This window comes from Dreissena polymorpha, chromosome 2 (assembly GCF_020536995.1).
Source record: "Dreissena polymorpha isolate Duluth1 chromosome 2, UMN_Dpol_1.0, whole genome shotgun sequence".
Classification (NCBI taxonomy): Eukaryota; Metazoa; Mollusca; class Bivalvia; order Myida; family Dreissenidae; genus Dreissena; species Dreissena polymorpha.
In genome coordinates, this window is record NC_068356.1 from 41701366 (window position 1) to 41721741 (window position 20376).

The 20376-nt window shown below is 36.4% G+C and overlaps 1 protein-coding gene across 5 annotated transcripts in view; it reads right to left on the reverse strand.

The window, feature by feature from the left end:
• LOC127866743 (bifunctional 3'-phosphoadenosine 5'-phosphosulfate synthase-like) overlaps positions 1–20376 on the reverse strand; it is a 38853-nt gene continuing 18477 nt past the window's right edge. For 4 of the 5 annotated variants that reach the window (XM_052407518.1, XM_052407514.1, XM_052407517.1 and 1 more), the window contains exons 2-12: positions 15688–15847; positions 14095–14285; positions 12516–12654; positions 12061–12179; positions 11296–11409; positions 9861–9972; positions 8162–8367; positions 7556–7687; positions 6879–7008; positions 4996–5264; positions 1–969 (exon numbers count right to left, since the gene is read on the reverse strand). In XM_052407518.1, the coding sequence (XP_052263478.1) occupies positions 727–969; positions 4996–5264; positions 6879–7008; positions 7556–7687; positions 8162–8367; positions 9861–9972; positions 11296–11409; positions 12061–12179; positions 12516–12654; positions 14095–14285; positions 15688–15847 (1815 nt within the window). In that variant the 3' untranslated portion in view covers positions 1–726. Of the gene's footprint in view, positions 970–4995; positions 5265–6878; positions 7009–7555; positions 7688–8161; positions 8368–9860; positions 9973–11295; positions 11410–12060; positions 12180–12515; positions 12655–14094; positions 14286–15687; positions 15848–18951; positions 19089–20376 lie in introns of those variants that run through there. The other variant, XM_052407515.1, reaches the window with a different exon arrangement.

The following is a 20376-nucleotide window of genomic DNA, read 5'->3' on the forward strand; positions in this document are numbered from 1 at the left end:
TATTGTTTCATTTTTATTTCCTTCTATGTTTTAAAATAACCATAAAATTGGAAGAAAAGTAAAGATAAATTCTATATATAGTCATAACAAATATTCTAGATTTTAAAGACCATGTATAAAAAAAGTCTGGTAAATCGACATTAAAATGTAAAATGTTTCAAGGCTTCTAAATTGTGCATGCATGTAAACTTATATACTATAAAAACAGTTAAAATGTTTAATATCAATGTATCAATGTAAAATATTGTATTTTATAGTGTAAAACCCTTTTATCAACTTAGCTAAACATGAACATGGTCCGAGTCCAATGTTGTAATTAATTTTTTAATTATGTTCGTTTGAAAAACCAAACACCACTGATTAATAAAATATTTGATATAGGAACATGCAAATCTAATATGCATATATCAAGTTAATGGTCTCACTGTTTGGAAATATTTGATGGATAATTTAAGAATTTTGAAGATTCTTGTAGCAGTCTATTAGAAATGTTTAAAATCAATATAAAATCAATGTAAACTATTGTATTTTATTGTGTAAAACCCTGATCAACTTAGAAATCATTTACATTGTCCGAGTCCTATTTTGTAAAGTTTTCTTTTTAAATAATGTTCGTTTGAAAAACCATACACCACTGATTAATAAAATATTTGATATAGCAACATGGAAATCTACTATGCTTATGAAGTTAATGGCCCCACTTTTTGGTAATATTTGATCAACAATTTAAGAATTTTGAAGATTCTGGTAGTAGTCTTGTAGAACTTTCCAAGCTTTGGGAGACATGAAGCCATCTGGTGGATTCTGACCATCCCTGGCAAGTTTCCTCATGCGAGTGCCGGAGATGAAGTCGTAGTCGTCTTTCTTCTCAGGGTTGTAGAAGTCCATCTTCTTGAGTTTTGTGTTGTAAGCAGCCACACGGAATGGTACAATCTCCAGCTGGGTGAGACCAGGGGCCATTGTGAGAACCTGCAATAGCAAGCAAAATGTTATGAAATATTTTTTTAACCATTTGCATGCTGTGAAATTTGTTGTCTGCTAAAATATTGTCTGCTGAATTTCTAAAATTAGCATTTTCTTCGATTTTTTTCCAAGAATACTATCAGAATAGCAAACAGTTTGGATCCTGATGAGACGCCATGTTCTGTGGCGTCTCATCTGGATCCAAACTGTTTGCAAAGGCCTTCAAAATTCGGTTTCAGCACTGGAAGAGTTAATGAATTATTACCGGTTAAAATGTGAAAATCTACCAAAAAATAAATGGTAAAGCACTAGCGTTTTTGCAACAGACATCTGGATCCAAACTGTTTGCAAAGGCCTTTCAAATTCGGTTCCCGCACTGAAAGGGTTAAATTGACTATTGTTTAAATAGATACTGTAAAATCATTAAATTTCGTGTAGTACGAATTTTCGTGGATTTCGTTGATCCACTGAACCACGAATTCAAGTACCAACGATTATTTATACATTCTTTTAGCCGAAATCGGTCATTTCCGAATGTCGTTTCCGACATTTTCTTTTGTTTTCGGTTATCCGAGATATTTGTTTTTTGTAATAATTACTTCACTTCAGTAGGTCACATTACACAATTTCTTGGTTAATTAAAATATTTTCGAATTGAAAATGTTTTCTTCCACTGAATCGTTAGCGACCTGTGTCAATAATGCTTCAGTCATAGACTTAGCCTTTGCAAGGTCAGGCAATCCTGCTATAGTAGGGGAACGTGTCTGAACTGTTTCCGTTTTCAACCATTTTGAAAGAGACATTGTTTGATTGAGATATGCTAGTTAATACAATATGTTGTTTTCTTGATAAGTGTCTGGGTAATAATACTTTTTACGTGACGTCGTCAAATTAACAGTTTGCAAATTTATCACCTATGTTAATTAGTGCCAATTAACGTTAAAAGAGATATAACGGTTTTCACACGTGTATTTTGGGGACCTTATTACTTAATTGTTACTACTAAGAGACCGATTGCGCTGAGAATTGCACATATTGTCAAAACAACATTGATGGCAATTAGCGAGCAGGGACCCACATGTGCGCCGCATTATCGACCTTTTCGACAATTATTGGCATTCGGCAACACTTTTATGCTTCAGCACACATTAACCCGAAGTCTTGCTGTCAACACAGATTAGCAGATTATGCTTCGTTATTACTCTGGTTGTTTTAATAAAAGTTTAATTATTATTACGGTCAGTATTCCCCAAAAAAATGAAATCAACGAAATTACGTGTCAACGAATTTGTTGATTTTTATTCAACCACGAAATTTCATACCGACGAATTTCTATACGTTTACAGTAGATGGCAGTCAGGCCCCGTCTATCTATTTAAACAATATTCAATTTAACCCTTTCAGTGCGGGAACCGAATTTGAAAGGCCTTTGCAAACAGTTTGGATCCAGATGAGACGCCACAGAACATGGCGTCTCATCAGGATCCAAACTGTTTGCTATTCTGATAGTATTCTTTGAAAAAAATCGAAGAAAATGCTAATTTTAGAAATTCTGCAGACAACATTTTAGCAGACGACAAATTTCCCAACATGCAAAGGGTTAACAAAGAAGTACTGGCAAGCCTGCATACAAATATCGGGCCATTTTACATAAAACCGTTTGAAAATTGTGTCATCTTATGAGGAAATGCCCAAACCTGCCTTGCTTATTAAGCCTTGCATAGTATGAAAATTATAGTAACAGAATCTTAAATTTAAGTGAAAAATAAACATTCACATTAAAATGGAACATTTAGTCAGAAAAAACAACAGAATGTCTGCTAAAAAGATGGACTGGATAGCACAATATGTTTAGTGCTGGTCCAATAAGCCCAGGATCACGGGTTTGCTTCCCAGCCCAGAACATTACTTGCGAGGGGAATGGTCATGAAATGATTTCGACAGCCATTCCAATTCAAGTAGGGCAGTTGTCAGTTACTGATGCAATTATTTGCACTTACTAGTAGCACTGGTAACATTTTAATACTCAAAGCTGCCAATGTTTTTACCTGATTTGCCGAAAAAATTATCACAAAGAATAAAGATAGAAGCATGTATTTTCTTTAAATATCTTTGGCGAACACAATACTATTATTACAAAAATAGTTTTTGATTTTAAGTCTTATGCTAAGTGATCAAAACATTAACAATTGAAAATGAGAATGCCATTCTCTTACTTTTTAAATGCACTTGTTTACATTATTATTCTCAACTCAATTTAAACTGTTAAGTGATGTGTTTGTGTAAAGTTATTGTTAGTCAAAACTGGTGATCTGTTTTAAATGTTCATGTACTAAAGATATCCTTCAGCATTTTTACTTTTTAAGCATAACATATGACCATGATTTATGCTAATGATGATGTTAACAGTGCTGGTATCCAACATTAATTTTGAGTGTGCCTCCTATGAAGATTTTTCTACCCAGACCACATTTAATAACAAGAGGGCCATGATGGCCCTTAATCGCTCACCTGACTAACCAAATACAATCCCAACCCAGAAACCATCAAGATAAACATTCTGACCAAATTTCATAAAGATTGGATGAAAACTGTGACCTCTATTGTCTACACAAGGTTTTTTTAATATTTGACCTAGTTTTTGACCCCAGGTGACCCAAATACAATCCCAACCCAGATTTCATCAAGATAAACATTCTGATCAAATTTGATAAAGATTGGATGACAACTGTGACCTCTATTGCCTACACAAGTTTTTTCTATTATTTGACCTAGTGACCTAGTTTTTGACCCCAGATGACCCAAATACAATCCCAACCCAGATTTCTTCAAGACCAACATTCTGACCAAATTTCATGAAGATTGGATGAAAACTGTGACCTCTATTGTCTACACAAGGTTTTTCTATAATTTGACCTAGTGACCTAGTTTTTGACCCAAGATGACCCAAATACATTCCCAACCCAGTTTTCATCAAGATAAACATTCTGACCAAATTTCATTAAGATTGGACGAAAACTGCAACCTCTATTGTCAATACAAGGTTTTTCTATTATTTGACCTAGTTACCTAGTTTTTGACCCCAGATGACCCAAATACAATCCCAACCCAGTTTTTATCAAGATAAACATTCTGACCAATTTTCATAAAGATTGGATGAAAACTGTGACCTCTACTGTCTACACAAACAAATTGTTGACTGTTTTTCTATTATTTGACCTAGTGACCTAGTTTTTGACCTCAGATGACCCTAATACAATCCCAACCCAGATTTCATCAAGATAAACAATCAGACCTCATTTCATAAAGATTGGAAGAAAACTGCGACCTCTATTGCCTACACAAGGTTTTTCTATTATTTGACCTAGTTTTTGACCTAGTGACCTAGTTTTTTTACCCCAGATGACCCAAATACAATCCCAACCCAGATTACATCAAGATAAAGATTCTGACCAAATTTCAAAAAGATTGTATGAAAACTGCGACCTCTATTGTCTACACAAGGTTTTTCTGTTATTTGACCTAGTTTTTGACTTAGTGACCTAGTTTTTGACCTCAGATGACCCAAATACAATCCAACCCAGATTTCATCAAGATAAGCATTCTGACCAAAAATTCTGACCATATTTGATAAAGATTGGATGAAAACTGCGACCACTATGGTGTACACAAGGTTTTTCAATTATTTGACCTAGTTTTTGACCCCAGATGACCCAAATACAATCCCAACCCAGATTTCATCAAGATAAACATTCTGACCAAATTTCATAAAGATTGGATGAAAACTGTGACCTCTACTGTCTACACAAACAAATTGTTGACGGACGCACGCACATACGGACGCAGGACATCACACGGTCACATAAGCTCACCATGTCACTTCGTGACAGGTGAGCTAAAAATATACCAATCCTAACTTTACATGTAACTGAAATAGTAAAATAAAAATTCCAAGGAAACTAATCAACCCTATGATTGAAAATCTAAAAGAAACGACCAATAAATAAAGCCTATAGAACTTAAAAGCCTCACCTTGGAGCCATGACTGTGATCATACAAGTCCTTGTTGCCATCCGGGTGAGGCATGCCAGCAGGGTCTCGCCCCACGATGTAGAAGTTAGCCCCTGTAGCCATCCTGGCCTTGGCGTGCCACTGCACCTCTGTGGGTCCTGCGTACATCATGGGCGACGGAAAGATGGCGAGTACAGTGGTGTCAGGGTCCAGTATGCCCTCATCTAGAATGGCCTTGTGCTGCTTCATTCTGTCTGGAAGGGGCACGTCATCATCCTTTGTCCAACCACCTGGTAACAATATCAAAAATATCAGTCACGCTCTGGGAAAGCAGGGCTTAATGCATGTCCGTAATATGTCCAGATCAACTTGTGCAGTCAGTCCATACTTGCTAATCAGTCAGGACACCTTCCACCTAGATTAAATTTTTGTTTAGAGAAGACATTGCGGACTGGGTATTATTCCCTTATTAACAGTACAGATAAAGCTTGATTACTAAATGAGTCTATCTAGTTCAATTAGAACATAAATGCACATAACATTATTAATTTGCTGTTGTCCATTTTGTTAAGGCTTGCATATACATCGAGTGCAACATGTTTTCTGCAAGTAATTTTACTGATTAAATAATCAACAAAATAAAAGACAATATACCAGGCATACATAGTAGCAAAAGTGACATGTGTCAGTGGTAATTTATTTTATTGTAAGCTGTCGTTCATCTTGTTCAACAATCTAATTGACGGTGCTTAAGTCTTGACAGAAATGGACACCAATGTAACAATCCTTTCACATAATTACATATTTATGTTAAACAAAACATACATGAGGTATGTATGTCTTGTGAAAAATAAAATTTATTCCAGAATGTTAAAATATTTTCTGTTATTTAAGTGATATTATAGGCATTTTTCACTGTTAAATTGAGCAGAAAAGAATTAACAGGTCAAAAGAGTAAGTTACAATGTGGTTACTGACCAATTATCTGCAACTTATCTTGCTTCCAGTTGTTTATAAAATAAATATTTTATATTCGATATTTTACGTGACTCACCCAGTCCTGTAAGCCGAAATGATCCGTAAAACAAAATTGAGTCTTTGTGTCGTATAAACGAATCTGCACTAAAACTAAATTTAGGTTCACATTGTACATGCGTGATAAGTTGTCAAACAAAAGTATGGTTGATATTCAAATGCATCATTTTTCTCTTTCTGGGATATTGTTTTAGTATGTTGATGCTGCATTAACAAATATAAGTGTATATGCAGTGAAAACACCAAAAATAAACAAGGGTTGCGATAGACACCTATAAACTGTGAGATGCCAATAATATCACTTTAAGCCTACAAGCCAGCCAATCATATTACATTTCCTTTACACTTTTGTTTAGCTCAAGGTATCAAAAGTATATTTGACATGAACATGTTTAACATAAGTAAAACCAAAAATAACCTTAATAATATAATTGAGCCGTGCTCTGTGAAAAAGGGGTTTAATGCATGTGGGTAGTGGCGTCCCAGATGAGCCTGTGCAGTCTGCACAAATTAATCAGAGACGACACTTTCCGCTCAAACTGAATTTTTGCTAAGAAGAGACTTTCTTTACACAGAAAATATCATAAAAGCAGAAAGTGTCGTCCCTGTTTAGCCTGTGCCGACTGTACAGGCTTATCTGGGAAGACACTTACGCACATGCATTAAACCCCCTTTTCATAGAGCATCAATTGTTAATTTAGATCATGAACTTACCCATTTTTTGTATTATTTGGATTGCATAAGTAACAAGTTAACATACAAATCCTGTTAACAATGACCAATTGGCATTTGCTATCTGAGAGACATGAATGCACATAATTATTGTCCACTACCATAGTTACCAATATTGTCACAGTAAGCTCCCTTACCTAGTGGATGCAGTAGAAGTACTGGTTTCTTGAATCCCCTCTCTACAAGTCTGCGGTGGGTGTCTGTCATCAAAAGGGCGTGGCCGTTGTGAATCGGGTTACGCAGTTGGAAGGCAAACACTGCATCAGCCTGGGCAAAGATCAAGAACACAATTGTTCCTGGTTCTGGGAAAACTTGGCTTCAATTTATGTGCTTAAATTATTTCCCAAAACAAGTTTTCTTAATAGCTAGAGATAGCAGGTATGTATTTATGAAATTAAAATAGCCTTAGCAGTCTGCACAGGCTAATCTGAGATGAAAATTTCCACCTAGAGTAGATTTTGTTATAGAAGAGATTTCATTTGAAACGAAAAAAGAGCTTTGTAGTTTAATCGTTTACTGAAACATCGTAATTGGGTAAAACGTCTTATTGTTCATAAAATGGTAAAACGTCTTATTGTTCATAAAATTACACCGTTGGCTGCAATATTATTATTAATCCTTTCAGTGCGGGAACAGAATTTTGAAGGCCTTTGCAAACAGTTTGTGGCGTCTCATCAGGATCCAAACTGTTTGCTATTCTGATAGTATTCTTTGAAAAAAATCGAAGAAAAATGCTAATTTTAGAAATTTAGCAGACGACATTTAAGCAGAAGACAAATTTCCCAGCATTCAAAGGGTTAACATGCCTACACACCCTCATGCTCCTGAACTTCTGTCTGAGCTGCCTGGGTGTGAGCCTGTACTCATCCAGCCCGTCCCCCCAGGTGATCTTCTCCAGCACTTCAAGGTCGCCGCCCACCAGCCAGTCTCCACCCTCGTATATCATCTACAGAGACAATCAGAGCGTTACTTACAGGGTACCAGGGCAATATTTATCATTTTTCCTACTTTTGGTAAAACTTGTCACACACACTTTTTTCAGTTAGAAATGATCTTTTTAAAACAGTTTATTCAAAGACCGCAGACTATGTTTCTGAAAAAATAAAAATATATGGTCAATTAAGTTTAAAGAATAACTTAATAATGAGCATCTGAAATGTACTGACATATTATTAGTTAACTAGTACAAATTTAGAGAAGTTCTTTTATATATTTTTGGCTGGTGGAAATTTCACCTGTTTGAACGTATTTTAATTGAATAACAATTCTTGCGAGCACAATGGTACAATAAGACTGCAAGTGCCAGTTAGACATGATGTTTAGACCTTTCATGTTGTTCTTTAAATATTACGTTTGTTCTACATGTCTAATAATTAAAGTTTTAACCCTGCAAATGCTTCTTAGTATTTTCACAACATACCTTCACATACGGGTGCCCCTGATTGCTTGTCCCAAACTGTCGACTGCAGCGTTCCTCCTTCCTGTGCTCATAGAACTCCGGGTCGCGTAGAATGGCCACTGGCTTGCCATCATAGCGAAGACAGAAGGCTGCACACCCGCTGATGCGATCCTTGTCATTGGAGTGCACAGGCAGCACGATCGGAATCGACTGGTTGGTGACACCACCTGGCATACAAAAACATGGCATAAAGTTTTATATGAGCCTCATTCCGGGAAAACTGGGCTTAATGCATGTGCATAAAGTGATGTCCAAGATAAGCAAGTGCAGTACGCACAGGCTAATATGGGACGACTTTTTTGTTTTAAAGTAATTATCTTCTAAAGAAAGTCCAGACAAGGCAGAAAGTTTCGTCCCTTATAAGCCTGTGCAGACAAAGTTACTCACAGGCTGTTATGGTTTTATAATGCTTGCATATAGACATTTTCACTTGGCTTCTGAGCAACAAAGGGTTTGTTTATGTCAAGCCATCCAATTAAAACAAGTGCCTATCTAACATGTGTTAACAAGACTATTGTCAAGCAATATAAGTCCCCTACCGTCTCCACCATTGTCAGAAATTCCAGATTTTTTTATATATATTAGTTGCCATAGCAACCAATTTTTTTTATTAAGGAACAAAATAAACAGACGTGCATAATTCCTATATTACTATCTATCCATGTTTCAAGTTTCAGGAAAAAATATTAAAAACTTCAAAAGTTATTGCAGGATCCAGAAAACCACCATTTTCAGCAGTATTTCTAGTCTCTTTGTTGCCATAGCAACCAGAATTTTTGACGTCGGAACGAAATGAAATGACGTGCATAATGTCCATATTGCCGTCTATCCATGTTTCAAGTTACATGAAAAAATATTAAAAACTTTAAAAGTTATCGCAGGATCCAGAAAACCACCATTTTCAGCAGTATGTCTTGTCTATTTGTTGCCATAGCAACCATAATTTTTGACGTAGGAACGAAATGAAATGACATGCATAATGTCCAAATTGCCATCTATCCATGTTCAAAGTTTCATGAAAAAATATTAAGAACTTTTAAACTTATCGCAGGATCCAGAAAAGTGTGACTGACGGACGGAGACGAAACCATAAGTCCCCTCCGGTGAAACCGGTAGAGGACTAACAAAGCAGACAGACCTTGGGTCAATAAGTTTTGATTATTTTACATACATTAATTTATGAGAGTCAAAAAAGCTGATATATAATTAATTTCACATTCTTTACTTGAAAGATTAGTTTCTAAGAACACAATCGCAGGTTTAAGTATATTTTAATGTCTCATAAGCAGAACTTATTGTTATGCAATACAGCATTACACAAAGTATTAGGTCTTTGATATTGCTTGTTCTTCCGTCATATGAGCCTCGTTCTGGGAAAACTTATCTTAATTCAAATGTGTTAAGTATTGTCCCATATTAGCCTGTGCAGTCCATGCATGCAGGCTAATCAGGGACGAATGTTTTGACATAACTGTTTTTTGTATAAAACAGACTTCCTTAAAGTTCAATACAAGTGGAAAGTGTTGTCCCTGATTAGACTGTGCAGACAACACAGGCTAATCTGGGACAACATTTATGCACATGCATTAAGCCCAGTTTACCCAGAATGCAGCTCATCTTTAAACCAACTATAAGTTACACATCAGCAATCACAACCTACCATCCAGAAGGCAGCCAAAGTGCTGGCACTGCAAGAACTCCCTCTCTCTCATGAAGCCCTTCAGGGGTGATGCCCACCCCTCTGACAGCACCTGGGTCCACTGCAGGTCCACCTGGCAATGAGAAATAACTATATATGAGTCACGTTTTGGGAAAACTGTGCTAAATGACTGTGCGTAAAGACCAAACAAAATAACCATTACTTATTTTATTGAAAGATTTTATAATGTATGAACATGGTATTAAAATATCATGAGGACAAGAGATGTGTTCGTCAGAAACACAATGCCCCCTATTGCGCTGCTTTGAAAAAAAAAAAAAATTTTTTTACCTTTTACCTTGAACTTCCACCACTCAAAATGTGCAGCTTTATGAAAACGCGGCTTTGAAATTATTATTTTTTGACCTTTGACCTTGAAGGATGACCATGACCTTGAAGGATGAACTTGACCTTAAACTTCCACCACTCAAAATGTGCAGCTTCACGATAATGCCGCTTTGAATTTTTTTTTTGGTTGACCTTCCATCGGTCAAAATGTGCAGCTTCATGACAACGCCGCTTTGATTTTGATTTTTTTACCTTTGACCTTGAAGGATGACCTTGACCTTGAAGGATGACCTTGACCTTGAACTTGCTACCAATCAAAATGTGCAGCTTCATGAGAGCGCCGCTTTGAATTATTTTTTTATCTTTTTACCTTGAAGGATGACCTTGACCTTGATTTTCCACCACTCAAAATGTGCAGCTTCATGAGATACACATGCCAAATATCAAGTTGCTATCTTAAATATTAAAAATAAAAAAGTTATGGTCAAGGTTAAAGTTTTCGGACGCCATATATTTGACACTTTTTTTTTTGGCCATATATCAAGTTTTTTCTTCTATAATGAAAAATTTATGCTCAAAATGTTTTTCGGACAGACTGACATATGACACACTGAAATACTGACACACTGACATACAGACGGACAATTCAACTGCTATATGCCACCTTACCGAGTTTATGATAGAAAACAAAATTTAAAAAAGCTAACCCACCTAGAAAAGTATAGCTAGGGATAGCAGGTATGTATTTATGACATTAAAATAAATAAGCTCATAAACACGGGGTGTAATACATATATTTATTCATATATTTATTCTGGCATAAAATAGCACAATGCATACTTATAATGCATGTGCCGCGCTTTAAGTGTTGTCCCAGATAAGCTTATGCAGTTCACACAGGCTAATCAGGAAAAAAAACAAAAAACGTTTGGCTTTATGGAATATTTTTGTTTAAAGGAATACTCTCCAGTACAAATAACACAAGATTATTTGGGACGACACTTTCCGCACATGCATTAAACCCTGTTTTCCAACAGCTCAAATGTGGTTTGTAACAGCTGAATTGTGTGTTGTGCTTGAGTGAGTCCATGTATACGATGCCAGTTACCTCAGTGATGTCTAGACTGGGGAGGGCCGCAGCCTCTGCGCGCACGGCAGCCACACGGTTCTCCGGGACAAACAGTTCACGAACATTGTTCACTGCGCTTGATGGAACCACCTCCTGTTTTATGTAAAAAAAAAAATTCAGGTAACTCCTTGCAAATAAATGATTAAAAAGTGTTTTTGTTTTAAACCTTTCCCCCATAAGAAGCAAAGTGAAAATGCCTTTTGCAACCAGTATAAAACCAGAACAGCCTGTGAGTAACTCGCAGTCTGTTCAGGTTTAATGCTGTTTGCTGTGCATTAGTACCTAAGGGTTGAAAATGAAGCCTTTGAAACTTGAATCTAGTAAGAAAGGTCTTCGATAAAATTTAACTTTCTAAGGGACCACAAGTGCGTAAAAGTTGACGTTAACTTTTTCTTTCTTTAATTTTCTTGTTTTTCACTGGAGCTTTTTAGATCCTATGTTTACATTTATCAATATAAAGCATTTAATGACAAACTGCAATACATGCCAAAAATCTGTGAAAAGGTCCCATTAAATATAGCTTGTTTTCTTTTTTGTTTCATTCAAACAATTTTTTGTTTACAATTTATTATGCAAGTTATGTCAATGGAAACAAATTATTTTAAAATAGATCATGCATTACTAACAAGTTAACAAACATATATCTTGGAAACCACCATAAGAACAGACACCAAGTGAAAATATGACTTGTTTCAAGTACCAACAGTTCAATATACAATTGTTCAAGAGACACAACTCTGACACCTTTTCCACGAGATGTTGGACCACCTCCTGTACACTCTCGTCCACACTCTGGTCCGCAGTCTTCACGATCACCTCAGGGTTCTCAGGGCGCTCATAGCCCGAGTCAATCCCAGTGAAACCTAGAAATAGGCAAACATTTGAGAATCCCTCTGGGAAAACAGGGTTTAATTTATGTACGTAAAGTGTCACCCCAGATAAGCCTGTGCAATTGACACAGGCTAATCAGGGATTCCTCTTTCCGCTTGTATGGTATTTTTCGTCTAAAGGAAGTCTCTTCTAAGCAAACATCCAATTTAAGCAGAAAGCTTTGTCCCTGGTTGTCCTGTGCAACACTTTATGCACATGTATTAAGCCCCTTTTTCACACAAAGAAGCTCATACATAGTTTGAAGTAATTATTCAGTAGTTATCACCATCGTCCTGTGATTGACAATATTGACACCTATTATTACAAACCCTTGATGATGCCTGCCCTGGCTTTCTTGTAGAGGCCCTTCACATCTCTCTGCTCACAGACTTCAATGGGCGTATCCACAAACACCTCTACAAACTTTAGCCCTGCCGCCTCATGCAACTCCCGGGCAATCTGACGGTCCTGTGAGAGACACAAATCATGGAATCATGATGAAATATAAATGATATTCTTAATAATTATATAAAAAAATCCATGATAAAAATATCAATGAGATTACATATGAGCCTTGTTCTGCGAAAACCAGGCTTAACCCTTGGCATGCTGGGAAATTTGTCGTCTGCTAAAATGTCGTCTGCTGTGGCGTCTCATCTGGATCCAAACTGTTTGCAAAGGCCTTCAAAATTCGGTTCCCGCACTGAAAGAGTTAATGCATGTGCATCCACTGTTGTCCCATTTACCCCGTGTAGTCCACACAGGCTTATCAGGGTCCGATGTCCGGTTGTATGGAATTTAAAGTTAAACCAAAGTCTCTAATGCGTGAAAAAATCAGTTTTGGCAGTAAGTATTGTGCCTAATTAGCCTGTTCAGACTGCACAGGCTAATCTGGGTCAGCACCTTATGCACATGCATTAAAATCGGTTTTTCCAGCACAGGCTCACATAAAAAAGAACACGAATTTGCTTGAATTTAAGGGTGCACACAATGAAATTAAACTGTAGAATATATTTTCCAAACACCATTGACAACATATTTATTGCTTATTTAGAAATTTATCAAAACTAGAAAAACTCAGTACCTGTTTAAACATTGAAACAAAAGCAAATATGGATTATGTTTAGCTGAAATGTTTCACACTGACAGGTATATTGCCTTATAACCTTTTATCAACCACTGGAATTTTTATTCCTTAATTGTATAACAGCAGTGTATATACCATACTTCCAAAAGAAGTTTATTTATAATAGTTCCAAAAGATATTGTACATCAAGGATTTCACTGACCATACATGCATTTAAAATTCAGCAGTTAACCCTTTCAGTGAGGGAACCGAATTTTGAAGGCCTTTGCAAACAGTTTGGATCCAGATGAGACGCCACAGAACATGGCGTCTCATCAGGATCCAAACTGTTTGCTATTCTGATAGTATTCTTTGAAAAAAATCGAAGAAAATGCTAATTTTAGAAATTCAGCAGACGACATTTTAGCAGACGACAAATTTCCCAGCATGCAAAGGGTTAATAACAGATGATTTTGCATTATGATACTGATTTACTACAAAACCTTTGACAACCTTAGACCAAGAGAAAAGCAGACAATTTTTTGTTTGTGAACAGGCTAATAGCTGTGCTCTCAGAAAACCAGGCTTAATGTATGTGCGTAAAGTGCCGTCCCAGATTAGCCTGTAAGGAATGCACATTTTCAGCCTAAAATGAATTTTCCACGAGAAAAGACTTTTTTTAAACGAATAATACTATAAAAAAGGAAAGTGTGGTGCCTGACTGCACAGGCTAAAATGGGATGACACTTAACGCACATGTATTAAGCCCCATATTCCCAAAGAGTTGATCATGAACATTCCCCAGTCCACCTTGGCATAGGGCCTTATGAAGGCACACATACCTTGGCATAGGGGCTAATGAAGGCAGTGATGCAGACAATGCCTCCGTCAGCAAACAGCTTGGCCACCTCGGAGATACGACGGATGTTCTCCTCCCGATCCTCCTGTGTGAAGCCGAGGTTCTTGTTCAGACCGGTACGGATGTTGTCACCGTCCAGACTGTACGCTGGGATACCCTGACTCACCAGGTACTCTGCAAACAAAAAACCAGTCATTAACAATTTTATTACTAGCATAATGCAGCAATTCAAAAAGTCACCTTAGGTCACATGTAATTAGGTAAATAATGTGCGTTCAGGTTATTAAAACGTATCTCTGTAATAACTACAAATATTACACTCAACATTTACCTTCTCTATATCTTAAAGTATGTTATCTTTTATGATTATTCAGTAAGCAAAGAAATATCGTCCACACAATTTTGCTAACTATAATTGAAGTGGTTAACCACAAAACTCATCTTCAGACGCAACTGAACCATTTCCCAGTCAGAAGCAGTGAAAATGGCTATATGCAACCAGCAAAAAACCAGAACAGCCTGACAGTAACTTAATTCAGTCTTCTAAGGTTTTATGCTACTGGTATTTGCTGCTCTTCAGTATCTAAGGAATAAACAAGGGCTGTTTGTAAAACATGCATGCCCCCCATATGTAAGTTGTAGATGCAGCCATTGTGTGAATTTTTTTTTTGTCACTGTGACCTTGACCTTTGACCTAGTGACCTGAAAATCAATAGGGGTCATCTGCCAGTCATGATCAATGTACAAGTTTCATGATCCTAGGCCTAAGTGTTCTTGAGTTATCATCAGGAAACCATTTTACTGTTTCGAGTCACTGTGACCTTGACCTTTGACCTAGTGACCTGAAAATCAATAGGGGTCATCTGCCAGTCATTATCAATGTACCTATGAAGTTTCATGATCCTAGGCGTAAGCATTCTTGAGTTATCATCCGGAAACCATTTTACTGTTTCGAGTCAGTTACCTTGACCTTTGACCTAGTGACCTGAAAATCAATAGGGGTCATCTGCCAGTCGTGATAAATGTACCTATGAAGTTTCATGATCCTAGGCCTAAGTATTCTTGAGTTATTACCCGGAAACCATTTTACTGTTTCGAGTCACTGTGACCTTGACCTAGTGACCTGAAAATCAATAGGGGTCATCTGCCAGTCATGATCAATGTACCTATGAAGTTTCATGATCCTAGGCGTAAGCATTCTTAAGTTATCATCAAGAAACCATTTTACTGTTTCGAGTCACTGTGACCTTGACCTTTGACCTAGTGACCTGAAAATCAATAGGGGTCATCTGCCAGTCATGATCAATGTACCTATGAAGTTTCATGATCCTAAGCCTAAGTGTTCTTGAGTTATCATCTGGAAACCATCTGGTGGACTGACAGACCGACCGACCAACATGTGCAAAACAATATACCCCCTCTTCTTTGAAAGGAGGCATAAAAAGAACCCTTTCAAACTTGAATTTCGCTAGAATTTTCTTTCATTTTCTAAGGGCTTTAATTTTCTTCGATTTTCTATACGACTACAGATGCGTTACAATGCGTATCTGAGCAGGAAAAAAATTTAATGTCATACCCTCCAGCGCAAAGGAGATGGTGGTCTTGCCAGCCCCAGATAGGCCAGTCAGCCAGACGGTGCAGCCCCTGAACCCTGACTTGGTTCCCAGCACCTGCCCACGCTTGTCCCTAGACACATTGTGCTCCTGGTACGCCACATTGGTCGCCTTCTGCACTGCCTGAAACACGTCAACGCAAGTCGAAGTGCATAAAGTGTCATCCCAGATTAGCCTGTGCAGTCAGTACAGGCTAATCAGGGACAACACATAACGTTTTTAAGGAATATTTCCTTATACAGGAAGTCTCTGCTTAGCAAAAATCCAATTTAACTGGATAATTTGTCCCTTATAAGTCAGTGGGACTTGACAAGGCTAATCAGGGACAACGCATTAACCCTTTAAGCGCTGGAACCGAATTTTGAAGGCCTTTGCAAACAGTTTGGATCCAGATGAGACGCCACAAAACGTTTTAACAAGATGCAAGCTAACCCTGACAAATTTCAATCTTTTGCAATGGGCAAATCAACTTCTTGTAAAAAAAAACTCATTTTAGATAGGTGATGCTACTATAACTTGTGAAAAAGTTGTTAAACTACTTGCTATTGACATAGACTATAAACTAAATTTTGATACTTGTATACAAGGATTATGTAAGAAGGCAGCCACTCAAATTAACATCTTAAAAAGAGTTGGTAGAAATTTAAGTGTAAAAAACAAGCTTTTAATTTTCCATACCTTTGTATTTTCAAATTTTAATTTTTGCCCAATGACATGGCATTTCTGTTCAGAAACTAATATTAAAAAGATGGAAAAAAATCAAGAAAGGGCAATTCGTTTTATATACAACGACTAAAGCACTCAATATATCGATCTTTTACAAAAGGTAGACCTTCCGTCCTTGCAAATAAGACGTATAAGATCAATGGCTATTGAAACATTTAAAATCATAAATGAAATTTCTCCACCTTTGTTAAATGATTTAATTGTTAAGAGACAATCAACCATAAATTTTAGATATACCAATATTTTACAGATACCACAGGTACGCACAACAACATATGGTAAAAATTCATCGCTGTGGAACTCCCTACCAGAAGATTTTAGAAAATGTACAATCTTCTCGCAATTTAAACTTTAATTGGGACATGGAATGGAAAAATCTGTAGGTGCAAATGCTGTAGACTGAATGGGATTTCCACAGCAAGGGAGCATCACATCACTTAGTTTTAAGTTCATTTTCTACTATAATGTTATATAGTGCTAGATTTTCTTAGCTTTGTATGCTTTGTGTGCTTTGCATGCTCTGTATGCTTTGTAGGCCCTATATGCTTTGTGTGATCTGTATGCTTTGTATACTTTGTGTGCTTTGCATGTTTTTGTGTGCTTTATATACTTTATATGCATTGTTTGCTTGTATACTTTGTGTGCTTTGCATGTGTTTTTTGCTCTATATACTTTATATGCCTTGTTTGCTTGGTGTATTTTTGTGTGCTGTGTATGCCTAGTATATTTGTATGCCTGGCATGCTTTGTGTGCTTTGTTTGCGTTGAATGCTATGTATGCTATGTATACTTTGTGTGCCTTACGCTTTGTATACTCTGGTTGCTTTGTACGCTCCGTACGCTTTGTATGCTCTGCATGCTATGTATACTCCGTATGCTTGATATGTTTTGTATGCTCTGCATGCTGTGTCTAGTTGATATTTTATTCTTTCTATTAAAAAAATTATCTCACTTTTAATGTAGACAAATCTAAACTTTTTAGTACCATATCTGATGTTGTAATATCATGCTATATATTTATATGTATATCTGCCTTTTAATTGTAGAACAAATTGTTTCCAGTCTTTCAGCTTTTATACACTTGTTATTTCTTATTCATCATGTTTTATAGTCGGTTGTACAAGCTGTCTGAGCTTATGTTTGTTGTTTTAACTCTTGCCGACTCAAAATAAATCTTATCTTATCTTATCTTGCTATTCTGATAGTATTCTTTGAAAAAAATCGAAGAAAATGCTAATTTTAGAAATTCAGCAGACGACATTTAAGCAGACGACAAATTTCCCAGCATGCAAAGGGTTAAATCCCATTTTTGTAGAGTGAGGCTCATATTGACTTCTTACCCGTCAATTGTTTGTGAAGTTTCATTCATATTTATTAACAAACATGCACCAGGTATAGTCTAGGAAGTTGATACATTTCAGGTGTATGCACAAATGTTGGAAAGGGGTAAACTACTGTAAATAAAGTTATATTCATAAAATCATAACTATTTAAACTAATATACTGAATTTGAAGACAAGAACTTTTATACATGCCAATTCCCGAGAAAACAGTCTTAATTACAAATCAATATAATGTCTTTTCAGACAAGCAATTGAAACTGAAGTAGCAGCTTTCATATTACCCAGCTTTATGCTTTATGATTGGGATATGTATGATAAGAATATGCAAATTTTTGGTCTCATTAAAACTAATCAGAATGCTAATAAAGACTTCTGAATGTTATTCCGACAAGTGTTTCCTTTGAAATGCATTTATTGCCTACATAAGGAAAGAGATCGGAGAAAAATATTCTTTTTCAGGTTGCAATATATAAAGGACCCCAGTTGATAATCAATGGTCGTTCAAATACATTTAAATGCTTGGGAGAATGTAGCAACACATCAGATGAGTTAAGCGTAGGTTTAAACAGAACATCATTTGGGTGTGTTACACTTATTACCATACTTTATCTTTAACCCATTTATGCCTAGCGTCCTGAAAAAAGGACATTGCAAACAGCGTAGACCCAGATGAGACGCCGCATAATGCGGCGACGCCGCATTATGCGGCGTCTCATCTGGGTCTGCGCTGTTTGCTTAAATGAATTTCTTTATGAAATATTCTAAATATAGAAATAAATATACTTGACACCCCTTATTTTGGAAATAAATTGATCCAACTTAGAAGGATGGGAGAGTCCACTGGGCATAAATGGGTTAATGCGGATATTGACAGTTTTTTGAACTCTCATGATACATTCATAAAATACCACAGTATACAAAATAAAACTTTGTTAGCAGTCACATTAAGTTTGGTCATGCTTACTTGAGCTCAGCATTGTGACAAGGAATGCCACGGTTAATTGATTTTTTTTTTAAAGATTATTATTATAAGTATTAAGATGTGTACTACTTTTCAATGTAAGTGTGTGCCTGTTTTGTACAATATTAATACACTAAAAAAACAATTAATTGCATAAACCAAAGTCCTATTAGCCTTAATACACAAGAACATACAAACCCAAGAAGTTGATGCTGTTGCCATTTATCTTGATATATTACACAGATTCTAAATCCAGGCTAGCTACCACTATGCCACACAAACAATCTATGAATGGAAAAACTTGCTCCACACACCAAAACCAAGACAGATATGGGATTTTGTAACTGTGTTGATACAGACAATAAGCTGTTGAGTGCTGCTTCAGTGGTTACAGATATACTTTCTTTTATTGAGAACAATTATGTATGAACCCTAAGATCAATACCAGGATTATGGGACCCGATTGGACTTGATATTATAACAATAGCCACACAATAGGTCTGAACACATGTCCGACTGGTACAATTTACATATGGATGCCTTAGTATTAATTGAATAAATTGAAAACAACTTACCAATGACAAGCCAACATAAGTATATAACAATTGTGAGTGATGGACGATTGCCAGGCATATAATTATGTATAAATTATGCAGTATAAAAACTGTGATCGATGGACAATTACCATCAATATATAATAATATATAATGTATACATGCAGTCTCACACTCCCAGGCACCTTCTCACATATTACAAATTCAAGAATTCATGTATTAATTTCATTGATTGATACACAATGGAGTAACTATAAGAGCAATGGCAATACTTTTTGACATGCATTTTTAATATGGTTTACATGAACCAATAAAGCTATATAAGGTATGAGAAACATTGGGCATATTTAAACTGGGTTCTGTTAGTAACAGTTATTGTAAATGTAAGAACATCATGATCCAAATCATTCCCTTTAATGGTAATAATCATACAGTTCATTTCACAGTAAAGTTCAGACAAGAGCACTGCCTTGCAGGTGCAGACCGCTCATCAATTTTCTTTTTAAAGGTGAAGGGACTCTCAATTTCAATCACAAAGGAGGGAGGGGTGGAGAGAGGGGTGTATAGTGTGGGGGTGTGGACATTTATTACATTATCTTCCAAAAATGCAAAAAAAAAAATTCGGGGGGTGGGGGGTGGGTGGGTGGGTGGGGGGATTCTTGGGTGTGATGGTTGGACAGTATTTCAAACATAAAATAATAAAAATAAATATTTGTGTTTTTTAACCGTCTAAAAAAAACAATTTGGGGGGTGGGGGGGGTATAGTGCGAGGGTGTGGTGGTCATTTGTGAGATGATCTTAAAAAAAAAAAAAAAAAAAAAAAATAGGGGGGGGATTCGGGGGGGGGGGGGGGGGGGGGGGGGGGGGGGAGGGCACGGGGGATGGTTTAATCAAATCTTATCATAAATAAAGAAGTAATGGCAATTTTAGCAAAATTTAATAATTTGACCTTGAGAGTCAAGGTCATTCAAAGGTCAATGTAAAATTCAACTTGCCAGGTACAGTAACCTCATGATAGCATGAAAGTATTTGAAGTTTGAAAGCAATAGCCTTGATACTTTAGAAGTAA